Source organism: Lontra canadensis, unplaced genomic scaffold (genome assembly GCF_010015895.1).
Source record: "Lontra canadensis isolate GAN:19392208 unplaced genomic scaffold, GSC_riverotter_1.0 scaffold33, whole genome shotgun sequence".
NCBI lineage: Eukaryota > Metazoa > Chordata > Mammalia > Carnivora > Mustelidae > Lontra > Lontra canadensis.
The window spans coordinates 12900699-12924324 of NW_022631027.1; the positions used below are offsets into that span (position 1 = coordinate 12900699).

At 35.6% G+C, this 23626-nt stretch overlaps 1 protein-coding gene across 2 annotated transcripts in view; it reads left to right on the forward strand.

Annotated features, from left to right (window-relative positions):
* Positions 1 to 23626, forward strand: part of AGL (amylo-alpha-1, 6-glucosidase, 4-alpha-glucanotransferase) — a 79703-nt gene that overhangs the window by 18156 nt on the left and 37921 nt on the right. For both annotated transcript variants that reach the window (XM_032867207.1, XM_032867208.1), the window contains exons 6-21: positions 7393 to 7574; positions 7736 to 7847; positions 11203 to 11329; positions 11680 to 11782; positions 11873 to 11970; positions 12615 to 12754; positions 14026 to 14213; positions 15868 to 15991; positions 16578 to 16741; positions 17317 to 17418; positions 17532 to 17687; positions 17784 to 17934; positions 20587 to 20711; positions 20801 to 20913; positions 21025 to 21159; positions 23309 to 23439. In XM_032867207.1, coding sequence (XP_032723098.1) covers positions 7393 to 7574; positions 7736 to 7847; positions 11203 to 11329; positions 11680 to 11782; positions 11873 to 11970; positions 12615 to 12754; positions 14026 to 14213; positions 15868 to 15991; positions 16578 to 16741; positions 17317 to 17418; positions 17532 to 17687; positions 17784 to 17934; positions 20587 to 20711; positions 20801 to 20913; positions 21025 to 21159; positions 23309 to 23439 — 2151 coding nt within the window. The remainder of the gene's footprint in view (positions 1 to 7392; positions 7575 to 7735; positions 7848 to 11202; positions 11330 to 11679; positions 11783 to 11872; positions 11971 to 12614; positions 12755 to 14025; positions 14214 to 15867; positions 15992 to 16577; positions 16742 to 17316; positions 17419 to 17531; positions 17688 to 17783; positions 17935 to 20586; positions 20712 to 20800; positions 20914 to 21024; positions 21160 to 23308; positions 23440 to 23626) is intronic.

The window sequence follows — 23626 nt, forward strand, 5'->3', positions numbered from 1 at the left end:
ATTGATAGTTTAACATCTATAATATTATTCTTATCAAGCTACATAATGGCATTATATGTAGTTAGGATATGGCATAGGCAGCTTTAACAAAGAGACAAAAATATACTGATATAAGACTGAAACTGTATTTATTTCTTATAAAAAATGAGCTAGGCATCCCAAGACTGATATAGTAGCTCAATGGTAATAGAGAACGAGGTTCTTTCTCTCACATTGCTCTATCTCCAACACTTTGCTTCTAACTCTTAATCAAATATGGCCGTTCAGGGGCGCCTGGGTGGCTCAGTGGGTTAAGCCTCTGCCTTCGGCTCAGGTCATGATCCCAGGGTCCTGGGATCGAGCCCCACATCGGGCTCTCCTGCTCAGCAGGGAGCCTGCTTCCCCCTCTCTCTCTGCCTGTTGCTCTGCCTACTTGTGATCTCTGTCTGTCAAATAAATAAAATCTTAAAAAAAAAAAATATGGCCGTTCAGTTCCCGATATCACCCTCAACCAATGGAAATTAGGAAGAGAAGTCATACCTTTTAAGGGCATGATCTGATATATATATATTATATTAATATATATGTATCATATATAATATATATATATATGCACACACACACACACACACACACACATTTTGTCAGGTAGGATTTTTTCTCTTGTCACACCTAGCTGCAAAGGAGTCTTGCAGTGTAGCCTATCAGCCGTATGTACAGCTGAACTTTGGGAATTCTGTTACTAAAGAAACAAGGGGAGAAAAAAAATTGGGGTACAGTAGCAGTCTGTATCGGAGACTGTATTTCTAAGGCATTTGAGAGAGTCTGTGCAATATAAAAAAGTGAACTTTGCTTCAGCCTTAAATTGGAAAGTGTTACAAATCATAATTTCCTTTCTGTGAAAACAGGTTTTTATTGTAAAGTTTTATTCAGGGGAGTCAACTTCCAGATTGGCAATGTGAGGGCTGATAAAAATTATTTTTTAAAAAACTGTTTAAAGTCTTTGGAAATTGTTCTAACAGGATTCAGCATGTGGAGAAGCATATAAGAAAATCTACTAACTCTCAGTAGGAGCAGTGATAGTCCGTGACATTTTTTTTTTAAGATTTTATTTATTTATTTGAGAGAGAATGAGTGAGAGAGAGCATGAGAGAGGAGAAGGTCAGAGGGAGAAGCAGACTCCCCAAGGAGCTAGGAGCCTGATGCGGATCTCGATCCTGGAAGTCCGGAATCGTGACCTGAGCCAAAGGCAGTCGCTCAACCAACTGAGCCACCCAGGTGCCCTAGTCTGTGACATTTGAACCAGGACCTGCTTCTCCCTGCCCCAGCTCAGAATGATGATAGGTCTGCTCCTGACAGGTACAGCTGGGAACACAAGGCTCCTTTTCTCCTCAACTCCCAGCACAGGGCTACAGTTGAAATGGGCAGGCTTCCAGCATTTCTCATGTCCCTCCCAACTCCAGCACTCTGTTGCATAAACTCTATTCTGGGCAAGAACAGCTGAGAGGTCTTGGGCTCCCTTCCTTCATCCAACCCCACTCCACTCAGAGGGGAAAATCTTTACCCTGTGCATGGCAGGGCAAGAATACTGGGCCCCAGTCGCCCTTGCCTCAGCTTGCTCATGGGATGGAGGTTCCATCCATGGGCTTCAGTCCCTGCCACCAGCTATAGAGCAGTTACATAAACATTCTGCCCAGAGGAGGAGATGTGCAGTAAGAACAGACGAAGAATGAAATTGATGTTATTTGGTACCTGTCATGGGACACTTTTGGAAATAGTGGAGACTTTGGTGGTAAACAAGGGGAGGCTGGTATCACCGTGAGAGCAACATACTAAATCATAGGCCAGCCAGTAGTTTAACCAAAAGAACCAGGGAAAGAGACAGCTGAGAACAGCCTTCCTGGGGTCAGACAAGTCTCAAAAGACTGGCCTCAGGGATTATCCCTGCCAAAGGGTCCAAATTTAATTGGATAAGATTGTGGAGCAATTTATGCTCCAGCCTATTATCAAAAATAATAGCACAAGAGTGTAACAGCTAAGTGTGATTCCAGCAGAGGCAAGCAGCTTAACAAAGCTCAGGGAAAGAGACAGTTAAGACAACCATGCTAAAAACCACTGTCATCCCAGGCTGACTGCCCTTGGCCCCAGCTGCGTTCTCTGAGTGGCAGCATCAGTGGCTGCACACTGTAGGGGAAATAGACTTCACTGAAACAGTCTAACCAAGTTACAAACAAGCAGCCAATTCCTTCCAATTCCTGGAAGGAATGGGCTCAATATCCAGAGTTGCTACAGTATGCTATCTAAATTGCCCAATTTGCAACAAAAAATTGAGAAATGCAAAGAAAGAGCAAGTGTGACCCATATACACAAGAAAAAAGCAGGTGACAGAAATTGCCTTTAAAAAGTCCTAGATGTCATACTTAGCCAATATAGACTTCAAAGCAACTGTTATAAATATATTTAAAGAATTAAAAGAAAACAGGTTATAGTAGTAAAGGGGAGGATATGATCATTCTATCTCATCAAACAGAGAGTATCAGTAAATGGAAATTTTAAAAAATAACCAAATGAGAATTCTAGAGTTGAAAAGTAAATAACCAAAATTAAAAATTCACTAGAGGTATTCAGCAGTATATTTGAGTTGACAGAATAAAGGATCAGTGAACAGAGATTATACATTTTGAAGAGCAGAAGAAAGAAGATAAAAATGAATTGAGTTCCAATGAAAGGTGGGACACCTTGAAGCATACCAACATGCATCGTGGAAATATCTGAAGGAGAGGAGAGGAAAGAACGGAAAAAACACTTGAAGAAGTAATGGCTAAAAACTTCCCAACCTTTAAAATTTGATTAAAAAAAATTAATCTATGTGTCCTAAAGCTCAGTGTATTTTAAGTAACTTAACAAAGATAGCCTCACTCAGCATAGTAAAAACTTTGTAAGCCAAAGGTCCAGGGAATTTGTAAAGTAATGCATATACCTTGTTTCATTGTGCTTCATCTTTTTTGCACTTCTCAGTTACTGCTTGATTTTTTTTTTTTAACAAATTGAAGGTTTGTGGCAACCTGCATCAAACAAGTCTATTGATGCCATTTTCCAACAGCATTTGCTGACCTCATGACCTCATGTCTCTGTGTCACATTTTGGTAACTTTTGCCAAACTTTTCATCATTCATACTTCTTCATCATTATATTTGTTATGGTGGTCAGGGATTTGTGGTTGTGACTTGCTGAAAGCTCAGATAACAGCACTTTTAAACATTAAAGTATTTTTTATTTAAGGTATATACATTGTTTTTTAGGTATAATGCTATTGCATACTTAATAGACTACAGTATAATATCAACATAACTTTTATATACACCGGGAAACCAAAAAAATTGTTTGGCTTGCTTTATTGCAATTTTCATTTTACTGCAATGGTCTGGATCCAAATCCACAATATCTCCAAGATGTGCCTGTATCTTGAAGGGCAGAGGCTGTCAGAGTTAATTGGAAAAACAAGAGCCAACTATATGCTGTCTACAGCCAACACACTCTACATTCAAAGATACCAATAGGTTCACAGTAAAAGGATGGATAAAGATTTACCAAGGACCGGAACCCTGGAGGTTCCCTCTCTGGTTGCTCTGGAGATCACACAGCCTTGGGTATACATATGGTCTTCCAGACTGCCAGAAGTAAATATGATTTTATTTTTAAGCCTGGCTTCCTAGGATTCACCCTCGGTCACTGTAGGTTAGTGTTCATTTAGTGTTTGGGTAGAGGTTGTTTTTAAGCCCCTTTGCTAGTGAGTTGTCTTCTGTTGATGTGTCTGTATAGGATATGAGGAATGTTTTTCAAGTCTTTCCCATGTCCTATTAGAATTGCTTCTGAGTGGATGGAGCCCCAGGAGAGCTGTCCTCTGCTTTCTCTTTCCCTAGTGCTGTTAAACTTGTTTGTTTGCTTTGATGTTTTTCTTATATCATGGAGCTACCAGCATTCTTTCAACTGCTCCCCACCAAGGTCTTCATAATTTTCAGTAATGCCCTTATGCACGGAGTTCTTCCAAACAAATTCAGTCCTTTCAGGCAGAGCCCTTCATCTTCATTGCCTTTCTCCCTGAGCAGAACACCTGTGCCGCTGCTCCAGAGCTGGGGATGAGATCACTTTTCCCCAGGTACCATTTCATTCTGGGGGTACACAAGGCAGGAGGTAGCAATCCCTGGTCTTTTCAGTTGCCCTCCCACGTGGGACCTTCACCCTACTAGTAAGCTCCAACTTTCAGGGGCAATTGGAGTCCCAGTATTCTTGGCCTCCCACAGCTAGGTGGGATGTCCACCCTACCAGGGGGCAGAGGAAGGGGTGGCCGAAGTGGAGGAAAGGAGACTGGATTTTCTTTTCCTGCCTACTTGGAATAGAGCTTCTACAAAATGGGGCTAGAGGGAGTGTGAGAACATGGGCAGCCTGCCTCTCCCAGCATGAAATTTTAACCCCAGACTGGGAATGGTAGGAAGAGGAAGTCTCCATGTTGGCCATGCCTGCCTAGAATAGAGCACCTGGCACAGAGCTTCCATTAACACATAGCTGGTTGGGAAGGTTAAGGGAGCAGATTGTAGTTCAAATGCCACAGACTCTTGCTTTCTTGCTGAAAGTTAGTAGATTTTCTTGAAGTGTTTCTCCATATGCTGAATGCCCTTAAGACAATTTCCAGACACTTTAAATGAGTATACTTAAAATTTTTGCTATTTAAATTGTGGTTGTGCTGGGGAGAATGTCTGCTAAGTTCCTCACAGCACCACTTTAGAAATCCGTGTTTCATTTTTAATTTTGGTGTATATTAAGATATAGTTTGGGTTGGCTTCTCTTTATTGCAGAATTAGAAATAATACTTTATTAGCTAAGGTTTAGAATTCCTTCATTTTTTACTTGATGTTCTTTCAAAAAAATAAGTAATAAAGTTTCAGGATTTTACCATTTAAAAATTAGGATAGCTTTAGTGTTCTTAATAAATGAAAATCCAAACAATATAATTATCATTACATTTTTCTCTTACATCTTGAATTCTAATAACTGATGATGAATCTAGGAAAAACCAGCTTAAATTGATTTTTGAGAATTATTAATTTAACTGTTATTACAACATCTCTGTTTCTTATATATCCTGTCTTCAAGTGTTTATTATGGATATAAATAAATAATAAAAAAATAATTTATGTACTATATTACTTACTAAATGAAACTAAAAATAATAATGATTTTTAAACTCTATAAGAATTGTAATGGTGCTCAGCTGACTGAGGCATGAACACATTCATCTGGTTAGGATTGCAGATGAATCTGAAGAAACTTTCTGAAGAAATTTTCCTAAATTCATTCCTAGCTATATGACTTTGGCTGAGTTACTTATCTCTCTGTGCTTCAGTTCCTCATCTGTTAAAGGAACATAACAGTAAGTCCTACATTATGTGGTAGGACGTGAGGATTGATAAAGTAGTATATTTACCTGGCATATGGTGGGTATTCAATAGTTGTTATTACTTTTTGTTTCATGTACATTAACCACTCATGCTCCTCAGTATGAATTCAGGGGCATTATTCTGTTCTATTTTATTTTTTTTTTAAGATTTTATTTATTTATTTGACAGAGAGTGAGAGACAGCAAGAACAGGAACACAAGCTGGGGGAGTGGGAGAGGAAAAGCAGGCTTCCCGCTGAGCAGGGAGCCCCATGTGGGGCTTAATCCCAGAATCCTGGGATCATGACCTGAGCCAAAGGCAGACGCTTAATGACTGAGCCACCCAGGCGCCCCCATTATTCTACTTTAATGAAACAGAATATATATAACTTTTGTTTATTTAAAAATTAAAACAAATATTCTTTAATATTGTAAATAGTTGGAATACCTTGCAGAGCTCCTCTGATTCTGAACTTACTGATATAAATGGATAAGATGTAAGCTACACCCTTTTAAAAGAAACAGAGCAATTTCTTGGCCTCACTTTTATCAGTCTTACTAAAACAATGTATCTCATTAACCATTCAAATTTAGCTATACAAAGAAGTTGCCTGTGAGAGAGTTTTCTTCCATCAGAATTGTCTAAGCACAACAAAATAAAGCCAACCAACTCACCTCTCTAGAATGAAAAAGCTCCATGAAGACAGGAGCCTTGTTCACTTTTGCTGCAGAATATCCATCTCCCAGAACAGTGCCTGGAATAGATCACATTCTGAGTGTAGATATATGTAAACATGTGAATGGATTTCGAGTTAATATGGTGTCCTCAGGCAGTGCTACCCATCAAATGCTTGGGTAGATGTGCCTGGGCCTTGTTGGAGCTGGAACTGGTTTGAGATGTGGGTACTAGAAGAGGCGGTGAGGTGAAAACAGACATGTTCAAAGAAAGAGAAAGACTAAGATGTACCAAACCTTCCTCAAAGTTTTAGCAGAAATGAGAAAGGAAGGACCAAAAGAGAGAAAGAAAAATAAAAAACCCACCAAGATAATGATACCTTTTGTACATCAAGGAAGAAGTATTTTATACATCAGTGAGGGAATAATCAGTAATGGCAAATGTGATAGAGGTTAAATGGATAAAGTTGAGAAAGTCGCACTAAATCTCATGATTAGAGTAACCTCAGTGGAGTGCTGGATGCAGCAGCAGATTGCAGTGGAAAAGGAACAAGACTGTGGGGAGAAAGTGGAAACCGCAGATACAGGTTGGATTTTCTAGACATTTGGTCTTGAAACTAACAGACTATAGAAGGAAGAGAAATAACTGTGTTTCAATGGGATGTATATTTGTTTGTATTCTTAGCCTTAGGGAGATATAATGGTATTTAAATATCCAGAGGAAAGAACCTCACCTCCCCCCCCCCCCCCAAAAAAATACAGGAAGAAATGATTACCTAGGAAAAAATGTGTAAATGACATTTGGAGTTCTGAAGATTGGGGCAGAAGCCTTAGTCTGGCTTTTAGGGAAAGATGTTTTTCAGGCTTAGAAGGAATGTTCCAAAATGTAGTTGACTCAAGGACCATCAAAATGGGCCAAGGACAAGGCCATTCTTAACTCCCACAATAATAAACTTGTTCTTATAGGAGTGTTAATAAGTCAGAATTGCATCTTACAATTAAAAATTCCTACAACAGAACGGAAAAAGGTATGGTGAAGTGGATGACAGGACACCACAACCAAAAAAGTGTTTTTCACATTATAATATCATAAATTATAATAAAAATTTAAACGAATATTAAATATTTGATGAAGAAATGTAATATATAGTTTATATAATATACTATGACATTTAAATATTGTCTAATATATAAGACAATGAGTGGTCGATGTTGATATTTTATTTCATCTTTAAACTTAATATAGATACTAACTTCACTTTAATTACAAGATATTCCTTTATTTTTCCTTTTTATTTAAGCTGCTAATAGTAGATGGATCCAAGAACATCCAGAATGTGCATATAATCTTGTAAATTCTCCACACTTAAAGCCTGCCTGGGTCTTAGACAGAGCACTGTGGCATTTATCCTGTGACGTTGCAGAAGGGAAATACAAAGAAAAAGGAGTACCGGCTTTGATTGAAAATGATCATCAAATGAATGTATGTATAGAGGAGTACCACACTAAAACAGAATAAAAAATTTCTAAAATACAAAGTAAATGTATGGTTGAAAATTATTTAGAGTTTATATTTAATTTGAAAAATAATATTTAGTGGAAATATTTTAAATATATCTTTTTTTAACTATTGAAATTTTTCAGTGCATTCGAAAAGTAATTTGGGAAGATATTTTTCCAAAGACTCAGCTCTGGGAATTTTTCCAAGTAGATGTTTACAAAGCAGTTGAGCAATTTAGAGGACTTCTTACACAAGGTAAAGGATATACATTAGAATGTTTCTAGCAATTTTAAGAAATTTATTATTACTCTTAAAGGGATAACCCTTCTTTTCTCTGGCTAAGACATTATTAAATCTGTTATTATTATATATTTGTGTTATTATAAACTGTAGTCTTGGAAGCTATCTGAGAGTTAGCAGAAATATCTAAAGGGCATGTCATAATAATACATAATTATTTCTCTTGGGGACTGTTTCTTACTATTGGTTCCTTAGCACAATACTCAGAATATAGTAGAGCTCAATATATGTTTGTTAAGTGCATGAGTGCAAGGTAAGTGAGCAGATTACTGCAGCTGCCAAAGGCAGTTTTTAACCTCTAGAGAGCAATACACTGTTTTTATTTTCTTTAAGATTTATTTATTTATTTTGAGAGAGAGATGGGGAGCATTGGGGCAGGGGGAGAGGCAGAGGGAAAGGGAAAGGGGGAGAGAGAGAATGTCAAGCAGACTTCCTGTTTAATATAGAGCCCGATGTGGGGCTTGAATCCATGACCCAGAGATCATGACCCAAGCCGAAAGCAATAGTCGGACACTCAACTGACTGAGCCAACCACGTGCCCTTAACCTTTTTTTTTTTTATTTTTAAGATTTTATTTTTAAATAATCTATGCACCCAGGGTGGGGCCCAAACTCACAACCCTGACACATGCTCTACTAACCAAGCCAATCAGGCATCTCTCGTTAGCCCTCTTGATAGATTATTTCCAGTTTTTTTCATCATTCATTCTTTCATTCATTCAATACATACCTTTTGAACCACCTATTACATATTAGGCAGTCTTCCAGGCATGGGGATTCAGTGGTGAACATAGCAAGCCCTTACTTTTGTAGAACTTAAATCCTTATAAACTGTATTATATATATCCTTATATGTGTTATTCTTATAAGGATATATCTTCCTATATATCCGTATATGTGTTATCTTTACTTAGGTGAATAAATCTGCAGGATAAATTAAGATAAATTGTTAGATGTAGAATTTCCCGGTCAAAGAGTATACAAATTTAATGATAAATTTACAAGAAGTATTGTCCAGTTGCTTTTCAAATTGAGTTGTACCAGTTTACATTATCATTAACTATACCCTCATTAGCATTAGACACCATTAATCTTTATAACATTTGTCAATCAGGCAAAACATTATTTTAATTTGTAGTTCTTTGCTCATTAGTGAATTACATTTTCACATGTTGCACCACTTATAGATCTTTAATTGATTGTCTATTAATGTTCTTTCCCTATTTCCCTATTTTTTATTGGGCTGCTTGACTTTTTCACATTGACTTATTGTATTAGTAATTCCTTGTTATGCTGGCCTCAAATATGTCCTCCTAGTATGCTGTTGATCTTTTAATTCTTGATTGTTTGTTTTTTTCAGCGTACTCAAAAATGTTAGTCTTTTATAGCTTCTAATTTCACATCACACTTACAAAAAATCTTCCATCAACATTGTTTTCTTAAAAAAATTCTGTCTTCTTCTAATAATCTTATTTATTTTTTATATTTAAGTGTTCAAGGGGTACCTGGGTAGCTCAGTCAGTTAAGCACCTGACTCTTGATTTTGGCTCATGTCGTGATCTCAGGGTCATGGGATCAAGCCCAGCATCGGGCTCAACACTCAGCCGGGAGTCTGCTTGAGGATTCTTTCTCTCCCTCTCCATCTGCACCTCCCTACCACAAACACACACTTTCTGTCTCAAATAAATAAATCTTTGAAAATAAATAAAGAAATGTTAACACACCTAGAATTTATTTTTGTTCAAAAAATGGCATTGTTGATAATCCATCCTTTTATACTGATTTGTGGTACACCATAAAGACTTCATAGTGTAGTCATATACTAAATGTATGTGGATTTGTTATGTGTACTATTCCAGTCTATCAATACTAAAGACTGTTTTATCCCTTACACTGATTGTATAAGCTTCTCTTTTTTTCAAACACTTCCTGGCAGTTTTTTTTTTTCCTTTTTCTTTGCTTTTTAAAATGATTTTATTTATTTATTTGAGAGAGAGAATGAGCAGGAGGAGGGGCAAAGGGAGAGACAGACTCCCTGCCAAGCAGAGAGCCCAGTGCAGGGCTGAGTCCCAGGACCCTGGGATCATGACCTGAGCTAAAGGCAGATGCTTAACCCACTGAGCAACCTAGGTGCTCCACTGGTAGGTGTAATATATATACTCTTCCAAATGAACCTCGGAAACTAAATCTTGAGAATCTATTTATATTTTATTTATTTTGTTTGTGCTTTTATAAGCCACTTCAAGGTCTCTTTAGAATAAGTCAGATGTGGGGCGCCTGGGTGGCTCAGTGGGTTAAGCCGCTGCCTTCGGCTCGGGTCATGATCTCGGAGTCCTGGGATCGAGCCCCGCATCGGGCTCTCTGCTAAGCGGGGAGCCTGCTTCCTCCTCTCTCTCTGCCTGCCTCTCTGCCTGCTTGTGATCTCTCTGTCAAATAAATAAATAAAATCTTTAAAAAAAAAAAAAAAAAAAAAGAATAAGTCAGATGTTAGTTAATATAAAAGCAAGCCCAGTTAAGGAGTGCACTTAATGTCATGAGCACTGGGTGTTAACGTACAACTGGTGAATCACCAAACTCTACCTCTGAAACTAATAATACACTATATGTTAATTAATTGATTTGAAATTTTAAAAGAAACATTAAAAATAATAATAAAAAATTAATAAAATCAAACCCAGTGGAGGCAATCCTGCACAACATCTAATTTATCAGGAACAAGTTCCAGCAAAGGGATAAAAATTCTTCCCACAAAACATTTATTTACATTTGCATTTTTTATTATTATATAAGGAATATGCTTATTGGTAAAAAGGAAAAAAAGTGTAAAAACTAGCCAGTGTGTTTCTTTCAGAGAATGCAAAGAAAGTCATTAATAAGACTGACTTCTGAATAGAAAGCAATCTTTGAAGAAAAGGAATTCCTGATATTAGTGTATTTGGTAACACCTAGAAGGAAAATTTGTACTACCAACATTCTTAATGCCCTAAAAATTGTAGTAAGAGAAAGCTAAGGCAGAGAAGTGGGGCAGGGTTTGAAGTGATAGGAATCCCTGTGTTTTTCTTCTATAATATTCTTCTCCCTTCCAATCTCTCTCTTCCCCTTCTTCCCTATGTGTATATTTGCCTGTGTGTGTGTGTGTTAGGTGGTGTGCAAGAAGATGGGGGGAGGTAGGAAGGATGTTTGTGAAATAAATAAACATTTGTTTTATTTTCTGTAAAAAAATATTGCATACTGAAAATTTGAATATCAGTAACAGTTAAAATCTCCCTGTGGATATTTGCATTTAAGATATAATCTCTTCTTTCTTTTAGGAAATAGGAAAATAACAACCAAGCCTGATCCAAAGGAACACCTTAAGATTATTCAGGATCCTGAATTCAGAAGGCTTGGCTGTACTGTAGATATGAACATTGCACTAGCAACTTTCATACCACATGAGTATGTTATGAATTTTTTCCTATGAGATAAAGGATAATATTACCTACAGATCTTTACAGCTAGTATTAAAATCCTGAATAGAAAATCAAAAAAAGTAATTCACCTTAATTCTGCTAGTTCAAATGCATGATGTTTTCCTCTTTTTTCTGTGTGGTGGACCATGTTCCTATATGTGTATATAATATTTTTTACAGTTGGAAAACATCTTCAGCCATTAGTTAAGATCCTGATGAATATGTTTAAAGTTTCAAATAAGTAAATAAAGTTCCTGTGACCCTTGTTAGAAAATTTTTAAATGTAGAATTTTAAAACCATTAAATATTCAGCATGTATTGCTCTCTCTGCTCTAGCAAGGGCCCAGCTGCAATTGATGAATGCTGTAATTGGTTCCGTAAGAGAATTGAGGAGTTAAATTCAGAGAAGCATCAACTCATGAACTATCATCAGGAACAGGTTTCACCTACTTTGAACTGCTGTTTTTCTTTGAGTCTTAATACTGTTTGTTATTGTTTTTACTGAGATACATAATTTAATGTGTTTCAGGTGGTTAATTGCCTTTTGGGAAATGTGTTTTATGAACGACTGGCTGGCCATGGCCCTAAATTAGGACCTGTCACTAGAAAACATCCTCTAGTTACCAGGTATTTCATTTTCATTTTCTTCTCATTAAAGGTTAAAAATTGAAAATTGCATTTAACTTTTTAAATTAATCTGAATGTTTTCCTTCCATGTGTGACTTCAGTACATTTTTTAACTGAAATTGAAGTTTTGATTTGGTAATTAGGGTTAATATTAACTTTGTTAGGCCGGTCCTTAAAGAAACTATCCTCAGTATGAATCAGTTTATAAACATTACATTAATGTTTCTGGAGGACTATATACTTACTAGTAAATTCAAAGTTAATCAAATTGAGCCAGCATTTAGATCCTTATCTTGTAGGTAATGTGCAGCACAGATTAGGCAACTAAGGTGTAGTAAAAGCTTTTGCAAAAGTAACACCAATATTTCAATGATTTTCTTAGTAATTTTATTAAATTTTTAATTTATTATTTAAAATGTTAACCAGATAATGCTATAATGTTGACTTCCCATTTCTCAAATCTTAGTAGATCTACTCAGAAAGTCTTCTGAAGATTTTGACCTGTAAAAAAGTTTATTTCCTATAGTGTAAGACTAATCTTTATTCTATTTGTTAAGGAGGAGTTTTAATTTTAATATTACTAATTTAAATTCTCTCCAAAGAATCTCTCTGTATGGATTTAATATTTAATTGTATCTCCATAGGTATTTTACGTTCCCATATGAAGAAATGACCCTCTCCGCAGAAGAATCTATGATTCATAACCCAAATAAAGCTTGTTTTCTGATGGCGCATAATGGATGGGTAATGGGAGATGATCCCCTTCGAAACTTTGCTGAGCCGGGTATGTCATTTTTGTTAACTTCTCTGTGGATAGGGACAGAAAAGTTTACAGCAAACTCAAAATACAAACTGTTTCATTGACTTTTTTCCCCACCAAGGTAATAGTTCTTAAACTGTTTCATCACAGAGATGTCAGAGTGCATACAGTTTGAGAGAGAAGAGAAGGTATGGACAGGAAGAGTGGGATTCATTTTTTCCTTTCCCCCCTTTTCCCCTCCTGTCTTTATATGCTCAACCAGAATGGCTTTTATCTATCTATTTTATATTATGATTCTAAATAAGATTTTATATGGTTAAAAATTTAATCTATTGCATTTTTAAAAATACATACGAGACCATGATATTACGATTATATTGCCATAAGAGATATTTTCATTCATTAGCCAGAGGGGTATTAAGACATTTGAATAGCAATTACACTAAAAACTAATTTTAGGTTTCCCTTTCACTCCCAGCATTTTATTTTTCTACAGCTATTTCTTTGCCAGACAGAATTTTGCTGGGCACCCATCAATATGTTTTTCAACATTTAGAAGTCTTTTTGAATGAGAAGTCTTTTTCTAATTCAAAATCTCATTTTTCTTAAAGAATGTACTTTGGGTTTAAGTATCTCTGCCTTCTCCTTTGTAGTCATTCTAAATGCAAAAAGGCATTCTACTGCATGCCGTGGATTTAATGTAACCTATTGCCAAAATGCGTAACAAGGTAGAAACACAGCTTTAAATGGTTTTGGTAGAGGTGCACCTCGGTGGCTCAGTTGGTTAGGTGTCCAACCATTGATTTCAGCGTGGGTCCTGATCTCGGGGTTGTGGGATTGAGCTCCACATCAGGCTCTGCTCTCAGCAGGGAGTCTGCTTGAGATTCTCTCCCTCTCCCTCTGCCTCTCTTGCTCATGCTGTCTATCTCTCTCTCAAATAAATAAATAAATCTTTGAAGAAGAAATGTTTTTGGTAGAATGCTGTCTTCAAAGGGCCTGTGATATTACTATTACTGATTTTCTTTAAAAGAAGCAACTTGATTTTTTTTACACTAAGTACACATTTTTAGAAGGGACTCTAGGTCAAATTTTAACAAAATCGGTTTGAGATAAATTAATACTAATTTTTTAACTTTATATATTTAAATAACCATACCATTTTAGACATAATTTTAACCAGTGTATGGTTTGTGATAGAAATAGTCAATAAGATTTTTAAAAAAACAATGTTTCCTTGAAGTAAATGTTTTCATGTTATTTCCTGAACTGTTGAAAGCAAGCTCCTTTCTTAACAGGCTCAGAAGTTTATCTAAGGAGAGAACTTATTTGCTGGGGAGACAGTGTTAAATTACGCTATGGGAATAAACCAGAGGACTGTCCTTTTCTCTGGGCACACATGAAAAAATACACTGAAATAACTGCAACTTATTTCCAAGGAGTGCGTCTTGATAACTGCCACTCAACTCCTCTTCATGTAGCTGAGGTACAGAAAAACAATTCATCTGCATTAAGCAAAGAAATGTAGTACTCTTTCCTTGCTTTCCTTAAATAAAATACGCAAGTATGTGTTTTCTTTTCTAGTTGGACACCAGCATTGATTTGGTGGTAGTATTTAATACTTACGCATAACTTCACAATTCTAACAAAATCTTTTGATGCAGTAGTTATGGATATCTGGACTATAAAATGTTTAATGCATTAATATTTTTATTTCAATTTAGGGAAATAGATTATATTGTCTCTGATGATATATACATACCCATATCGCCATGTATATTATTAAAATATTTCTAATATTTTATTATTAACTTTTAAAGGATTAATATTAACATTTTAATAATATGCAATTTTCTATCTTATTGTTATTTTCTGATTGCTCTTGATATATTAATAGACAATGAAGTCACTTGTTACATGTTATTATTTAAGCACTAACATTACAGTATATTGAAGCTTGTTTTAGCCTCATTGATTCCATCTTTATTGATTATTTATAAAAATGTAATTGTAAACATAAAGGTTGTTTATCCCTCTTTGGGCTTTTTATAGAAACTGAGGCAGTGCCAAAATTTATAGCAGTATCTTTTATCTAATACAGCTTTATAAACACAATTTTCATCCTGTTTATAAGATGTTTGATAGCTTCCTAATGACAATTTAGTGTTCTTTGAGAATGTATACTTACTGGAAAATATCTATTTCTGTTATTTTAATGCAGTATTATAATGAATATGATTTGAGTCCAGTGACAAAAAATTGATTTGATATGGAAGAATTTAGTGAACATTAGTTAAGGTGGTAGAATATTTTTTAGTTCCAAAAACTAGCAGAGGTTTTTCCTTATTGTGCTCTTAGAAACAGCTATATATATATATATATATATATATATAGCTATATATATATAGCTGTTGCTATAGATATAGATATAGATATAGATATAGATATAGATATATAGATATGATTATTGCAACATTATGGCAAAACAGAAAATTAAAACTCAATTTGTTAATTTTTAAGTTACAAAATCTTCTAGAACCCTATTGTTAGCTGACAGAATTTCAATTATTTTATTAACCTTTGTGCAAACATTATATTAAGAAAATTGGAACCAGTTTGGTTTGTGATTAAGAGCTGATTACCATTTGTAGGAAAATCTGGCTTTTAGTGTAGTTAGACCTAATCTTTGCAATAGCTAAATGACTCACCAGCAGAAAATTTACCAATAATGGCCTAGTCAAAAGCCTGCAAATTAATAGTTGGTTAGAGGTATTAAAAACAAACACACATAAAACAGGGTGAAAGCCTAGCAGAATCACAGTGTTATGGTTTACATTTTTTAATGTGACACTAACATTTTTCTTCTTCCTTTTTCCCCCTTTGTGTCTCTGTATCTTTGCAAAATCTAATCTTCCTTTTTTAACTGTTTTAATCTCTTTATAAATTTACTTGTTTCCTGTGTTCCTTTTATGTTTTCTTACATATGCACAATTAAATTTATTTGGAAATTCTTCTTGGATTTCCATTTTGTCTTGTTCCATGACATTTTCCTATGTCAAATCCATGCCTAGTCTTGTCTCCTTTCCTACCCCCCACTTGCTTTTCTCTTTATGTTACATTTGTGACTGTGCTTTTTGCAGTACATGTTGGATGCTGCTAGGAAATTGCAACCCAATTTGTATGTAGTAGCCGAACTGTTCACAGGAAGCGAAGACCTGGACAATATCTTTGTTACTAGACTGGGCATTAGTTCCCTAATAAGAGGTAGGCTTGTTGATGCGTATTTCCCATCTAAAACTTTAGTTGTTGCTTAAGTAGATTAAAAGGCATTTAATAGCATTATATACAATGTTTAATAATTTTCAACATAGTTAATGTTCTCTTAAATACTCTACACCAACTTTTCTCTATCTCAGTCTGTTTTTATCAGGAAAAGTTTCCACTTTTCCTGGGGTAAAACATCTCCTCTTCAACTGAAAGATGAGTAGAATGAATTGATAACTCATGAACAACAGCATCTCTTTGTTTTTGAAAATATACAAATCCAGTTTTCATCTCCTGCTTGGATAGATGATCAAATCTTAGATTTTTTCCCATAGATCCTATATAGCTAACATCCTAATAAACAACGTATGTTCCCTTTTACCTACATGATCCATTCCTGTGGCCAATTATAGAGAAGACATTTTGGTCACTTAAACTAATAGACATTTGTTTAAATGTTTAAAGCAGTTTTATTTTTGATAATATTTTATGGTCTTTTTTTTGGAAACTCAGTCATGATAGAAACCTAACCTCTTCTTGACCAGTAATAATGAAGGTAGTTAAAATATTCTGTAATGCTTTGCAGAGGCAATGAGTGCATATAATAGCCATGAAGAGGGCAGACTGGTTTACAGATACGGAGGAGAACCTGTTGGATCCTTTGTTCAGCCCTGTTTGAGGCCGTTAATGCCAGCTATTGCACATGCCCTGTTTATGGATATTACCCACGATAACGAGTGTCCCATTGTGGTAAGCATCTATTCTGTTTCTTCTATTCACTTATTTTGCTAAACTCGTTTGTGGAATTTAAGAAATATAACAGATGAACATAGTGGAGAAAAAAAAATAATTAAAACAGACTCAACTAAAGAGAACAAACTGAGGGTTGCTGGAGGGGAGGAGGGCAAGGGGTGGGCTAAATGAGTGAGGTGGATTAAGGAGGACACTTGTGAGCACTAGGTGTGGTATGTAAGTGATGAATCACTCAGTTCTATACCGGAAACTAATATTACGCTCTATGTTAACTGACTGGAATTTAAATAAAACTTGAAAAAGGAAAAAATAAATTTTTTGATCTGATATTTAGTGGCAATATCCACATGCTCCAGAATCATGTCTTAGATTTATACGTGATTGTGGTACATAGTGTTTGAATGTTTTGTTAAATTCTAAAGCAAATTAATGTCAAAAAATAATAAAATAAAGCCAATTAATGTCTTACAGTATATAACTATGTAACTGTCCTTTACTTCATTATGCAATAGGATGGCACTTCGCATTTGAAAGAAAATAAACCCTGGTGCTTTTATTTTATTGTTTTCTAGCATAGGTCAGAATATGATGCTCTGCCAAGTACCACGATTGTTTCCATGGCGTGTTGTGCTAGTGGAAGTACTAAAGGCTATGATGAATTAGTGCCTCATCAGGTATGTCTTGGTGATGTTTCTTTTAAAATCCACATGGCCAACTATGAGCATTTTTACTAAAAGATCTTATTATAATTAAAATGTACACATGCCTGAGTTTTAACTTTGTTCAGATTTCAGTGGTTTCTGAAGAACGATTTTATACGAAGTGGAATCCTGGAGCATCTCCATCAGATAAAGGTGAAGTTAATTTCCAAAGTGGAATTATTGCAGCCAGATGTGCTATCAATAAACTTCATCAAGAACTTGGGGCCAAGGGTTTCATTCAGGCAAGAAACTAACTTTTTGTAAGTTTCTTAAGGTTCAGTTTCAGAGTAAGTTTTTCCAGTTTGAACGCTAACATGTTTTCTCTTTCTGTTTCTCAGGTATATGTAGATCAGGTTGATGAAGACATAGTGGCAGTAACAAGACATTCACCCAGCATTCATCAGTCTGTTGTATCTGTGTCTAGAACTGCTTTCAGGAATCCTAAGACTTCATTTTATAGCAAGGAAGTACCTCAAATGTGCATCCCTGGTAATGCAACCTAAAAATGTTACTATGATTATAACACAGTACCGGTGTGGTTGTAGTTGAGAAAAAGAGTTCAAAATTTTGCATAACTTGGAGCACCCAGCTGGCTCAGTTGGTAGAGCTCTTGATCTTGATCTTGATCAGTTGGTAGAGCTCTTGATCTTGATCGTGGGGTCATGAGTTCAAGCCCCATGTTGGTTATAGATTGTACTTTAAAGAAAGAAAGAAATTAAGACTGGGATCACAACCTGAGCTGAAGGCAGACACTCAAGCAACTGAGCCAGCCAGGCACCCTGGGATGTGTTTTATAATTGTCAAAGAAGAGATATGGAGAGACTATAATTGCTATATGTTCACAAAAGAGAGAAATCACTGAGTATTTAGAAAAGGCTTCTCAAGGGAGGTGGAACTTTAGTTTTTGAAAGATGTAAAAAAGAAAATTCATATTAATAGGTGTTAGTAAGACTATATGGGGGCTAGTGAAAATATCTATTTGGTTAAAACAGTGGAGTGACAGAGGGCTAGGAAGGTAATTGAAGATGGATTATGAAAAGCCTTAAATATTAAACTATTTTCCACTTTGGTCTATATGTGTGTGTGTGTGTGTGTGTGTGTGTATGTGTGTGTGTGTACATGCTCATACACAAGTACACAGTTAGACACACTATAAATATACATACATATACATATATATAAACACATGAATATTTCCTGGGTATAAAGGAAATACATGTTTGTTTTATACAAAATGGGAAATAGGGAATAAATTAAGAGGAAAATAAAGCTATTTCACAACTCAGAAAATGTTAATATTTGAGAATATTTCCATAACAGGTATTGTCCATGTAGTAAAAATGAAAGTTACCCCAAATTAATTTCCCATGGTCCTGGGAAGCCCCGCATCAGGCTCCCAGCTCAGTGGGGAGTCTGCTTCTCCCTCTCCTCCTTGCTTGTGCTCTCTCTCTGCTCTCTCTCATTATCTCTGTCTCTGTCTCAAAGAAATAAATAAAATCTTTAAATAAATAAATAAAAACATACCCCTAAATCATATCCTTATTATTGCTAGATTTTTTTTCTAGATGTGTGTATTTTATTTCTTCCTTACTGTTATATTTTATAGCAAAACGTTCTCCTGTGCATATAGCAACTGTCCAAGTCTGGCAATTAATTGAGGGGATGAAGATTCCCATAAAAATCATCATATTCTATATTGGTTCCTAGTTATTAAATATATAAACTCCAGTTTTTAAAGATTATCAACTTGAATAGTTGGGTTGTTGTTTTTTTTTAAGATTGTATTTATTTGACAGACAGAGACTATAAGTAGGCAGAGAGGCAGGCAGAGAGAGAGGAGGAAGCAGGCTCCCTGCTGAGCAGAGAGCCCGATTCGGGGCTTGATCCCAGGACCCTGAGACCATGACCTGAGCCAAAGGTAGAGGCTTTAACCCACTGAGCCACCCAGGTGCCCCTCAACTTGAATAGTTTTAAGGTTAAATGTTCATTAGTTATTTTTAACTGCTTGCAAGTATATAGTCAGTAATCTTGTCTGATTATTGCTAATGTATGTGTACAGTTTCACATGGTTGCCATCAGTGTGAACAATATTATCTCGGGCTTTGTTTTGGTCTTCATTAAAACATTTCCATTTTGTAACAAAATTGTGATTTTCATTATGTTAAATATTTCATGTTTTATTATATTAGTATTCCATCTTTAATATTCTTTAGTATGTTTAACAGTGAATATACACTAGGAATATTTTTTCTTTTGAATAATTTCTTAGTAATTATTTCGAGAAGTAGAATTTCTAGATCAAAAGGTACTGTTACTTATTGTCAGATTAATGGCTCAAATTACTTAAATAGTAAAATTCAAGTTTTACATATCCTTTGACTCAGCAGTTCTACTCCTAGGTATATCTCTGAAAAACTCTCATATGTTCCATTAGAAGACAGGCAAACAAGAATATATTTGGTGTATTCACAAAATGGAATACTCTTTGGCATTTGAAACAAATGAGCTGCAGCATGAGCTGCAGCTTATGTAGCAATGTGAACAAATCTAAAAAATAGTGTTGTTTAATGGAAAGCAAGTTGCAGAAATATATATATATATATAATTTGGATCTACTCTAATAAAGGTTGGAAATATGGAAAATAATATATGTTGTTTTGGGAAACAGATATATGTAGTAAAATGCACAGGATTTAGGAATGCCAAATTGCAGGTGACAGTTACCTCTGAAGGGAAAGAAAGGGTACACATTTGTAATGTTTTCTTCAGCTAGGAAGTAGGATCTGGCTTTTTAAAATTTTTCCCTACTTTTTGTATTTCTATGAAAAATGTATTTTTCATTTTTTTAAATAAATTTTTCAAGGGATTTATTTACTCTCTGCTCAAAATTAGGAAGGTTATATATCGTTCCCAAGAGCTAAGCCATTATTAGTTGATAAGATCTTTTTTCAGATAGGTCTTTGTTAATTTATAATTTTAAAAACAAAGCATTGAGTGAAAAATGCATCTTGGGTAGAATGATCTACTCTCAGACTGCTATTTCATATTCAACTCTAAGTTTAATGAATTAAATTGAATTAGCACTTCCTAATTCCAGATGGTTTAATATGAAATTTCATTAATATTTTTATTTATTCATAGGCAAAATTGAAGAAGTAGTTCTTGAAGCCAGAACTGTTGAGAGAAATACAAAACCTTATCAGAAGGATGAGCATGCGATCAATGGAATGCCAAACATCACAGTAGAAATTAGAGAACATATTCAGGTATTTGGGACTCTCATCTTACTACCATGTTTAACATCTTAAGGATATTAGAATTATTGATTGAATGGTTTTATACAATTTTTTTCAAGCTTAGTGAAAGTAAAATTGTTAAACAAGCTGGAGTTGCCACAAAAGGACCCAATGAATATATTCAAGAAATAGAATTTGAAAATTTGTCTCCAGGAAGTGTTATTATATTCAGGTATGTTGGAGTTCAAACTGTTGACTTTGCTTGTAAAATAGATGACATATTCTGTTAATTTTGAATAAATGATTCCTAAAAAGTAACCATTTTTTAAATTAACGTTTTCAGAGTTAGTCTTGATCCACATGCACAAGTTGCTGTTGGAATTCTTCGAAATCATCTGACTCAGTTCAGTCCTCACTTTAAATCTGGGAGCCTTGCTGTTGACAACTCAGATCCTATATTAAAAACTCCTTTTGCTTTGTAAGTACACCTTAGTTTATGTAGATTTGCCACTTTAATAACTGGTAAGTTACTGCAAGCCTGATTTAAGCAGTTTCAAGGGTCCTCTATGTCCATGCTACTCAGACAGTGGTCCAAGAACCAGTAGTCATATTAGCATCATCTGTTGTTCACATGTCCTGTTGCTTTATCATTTGTATGTGTGCTTGCATGTGCACTCTCAAACTCATGCACTCTCTATATGTAGCTATAGATACGAGCAAACACACACACACACACATGCATCTCTATACACACACACGTGCACACAATTTTTTTGAACTATCTGAGGCTAAGTTGCATATAACATATTCCTTCCACATCATTTTTGTAAATATTTAACTTTTTGAAGTAAGCTCCACACCCAACATGGGACCTAAATCATGACTCTGAAGTCAAGAGTCACATGTTCTTCCCACTGAGCCAGCCAGGTGCCCCAAGCTAAATTTTTTGTTGTTCATTGGCTGTGTATTTATCCAGTGAAATACCATTTTATGTACTAACCCATTTTTTTATTGTGTTCAACTTTTTGTTTTCATAAGAGCTTTTATCATTAAGGATATCAGCTCTACTCAAACTATTAGAAAAGTATTTGCATTCTAAAAATATCTTTGGTGGGGCACCTGGGTGGCTCAGTCATTAAGCATCTGCCTTTGGCTCAAGCCCTGATCCCAGGGTCCTGGGATCGAGCCCCACATCCGGTCCTGCTCAGGAGGGAGTCTACCTCTCCCACTCCCACTCCCCCTGCTTGTGTTCCCTCTCTTGCTGTGTCTCCCTCCGTCAAATCAATAAATAAAATCTTCAAAAAAATAAAATGCAATGAAATGAAAATAAAAATATCCATGATGAAGCTGTTTTGTGTTTCTGTGGCATGCTTATAAAATGCATATTCATCCTCAGACCTACTCCGATTATCGGGGTAAGGCCAAGAAATCTGTGTCTTAATAAGCTCCCCAGGTAATTCGTATGCAAGTTCACTGGCTATGTGTCAGAAAGCATTTGCCTAGAATGGAGTTGGTACTGAGACTGCTGATTGATTTGATCAAACTTGACTCACAAATAGCGGAGGAAGGAAGAGTCTGTCCCAACTATGAGGACAGAGTCTGGCAGAAGCAGGGAACAAAGCCCAGCCAACCAGAATTTTCTCAGTTGAGACAGAACTAAAAGAGAAAAAAGGAAGTACATTTAAGAGGTTATATTTTCACATAAAATTCAAGAGGATATGTATTCAGTTCTGTAGAATGAAATGACTAGAATTATTTTTAAAAAAAGGTAAGGTTTTGTTGTATTCAAGTGTGGTCAGTTATACAGTTTCACTGCTACCTGGACCAAGGGGAAACCAAGGCCATGACAGACACCTCCTTCTGACTATTATCAAGAAGCATCCTTAGCTAAGAAAATCTTGGTTTCTTGAATAACCCAGCTAAAGGGCAGTGCCATCTTAAGAGAGGAGAGAAATACTACATGATTTCTAATGTAGTTAACTATGAATTTTGATTATCCCTTTGCTGGTCCTTGACAAGTATTTCAATTTTAGGATAATTAGCATAAAAATGTTATTGCTGTCCTACTTAAAAGAATATAAAGAAGAGAAAAAACCAAGCCCATCAAGAAAGATTAAAAAAGCAAATTTGTGGGGCTCCTGGGTGGCTCAGTGTGTTAAGCCTCTGCCTTCAGTTCAGGTCATGATCTCAGGGTCCTGGGATCGAGCCCAACATAGGGCTCTCTGCTCAGTGGGGAGCCTGCTTCCCCCTCTCTCTCTCTGCCTGCCTCTCTGCCTATTTGTGGTCTCTCTCTCTGTCAAATAAATAAATAAAATCTTTAAAAAAAGAAAAACAAAAAAGCAAATTTGTGAGAAAAAGGTTGTAGCAACCAAAATATTTTTTTAGGATACTTCCAAGTAATAAAATTTGGCAATTGATTTGTTTTTCTTGGCTTGGAAGAAATGTTACTTCTAACTGAATCTTTAGCATGTTTTATCCTTTAATTATTATTTATAACATATTGTTTGTAATGTATATTATAGTGCTGAGGTACTAAAACATATATTGTTAAGGTATTTTATGGTTATGATTCTTTATTGACAGCATTTTACTGTATTTACCAGTTCTCTTTATTTTCCACTTCTTAGCATTGCCTCAAAATTAACTTTGGCTGAGCTGAATCAGGTACTTTACCGATGTGAAGCCGAAGAACAAGAGGATGGTGGAGGCTGTTATGACATACCAAACTGGTCATCTCTTAAATATGCAGGTCTTCAAGGTAAGCAAATACAAGGATAGTTAAGCTTTTGGGTTTTGGGGAGTTTTTTAGGGTCATATGGTATCTTCTTTATAGAATTAAAGTGTGGGCTTAGAATCCAACTGCTTGGGTTCAGATTGTGGCCCCGTCACCCACTCATTCATTGACCTCCAGCCAGTAACTTAACCTCTCTGTGCCCATTTCTGCC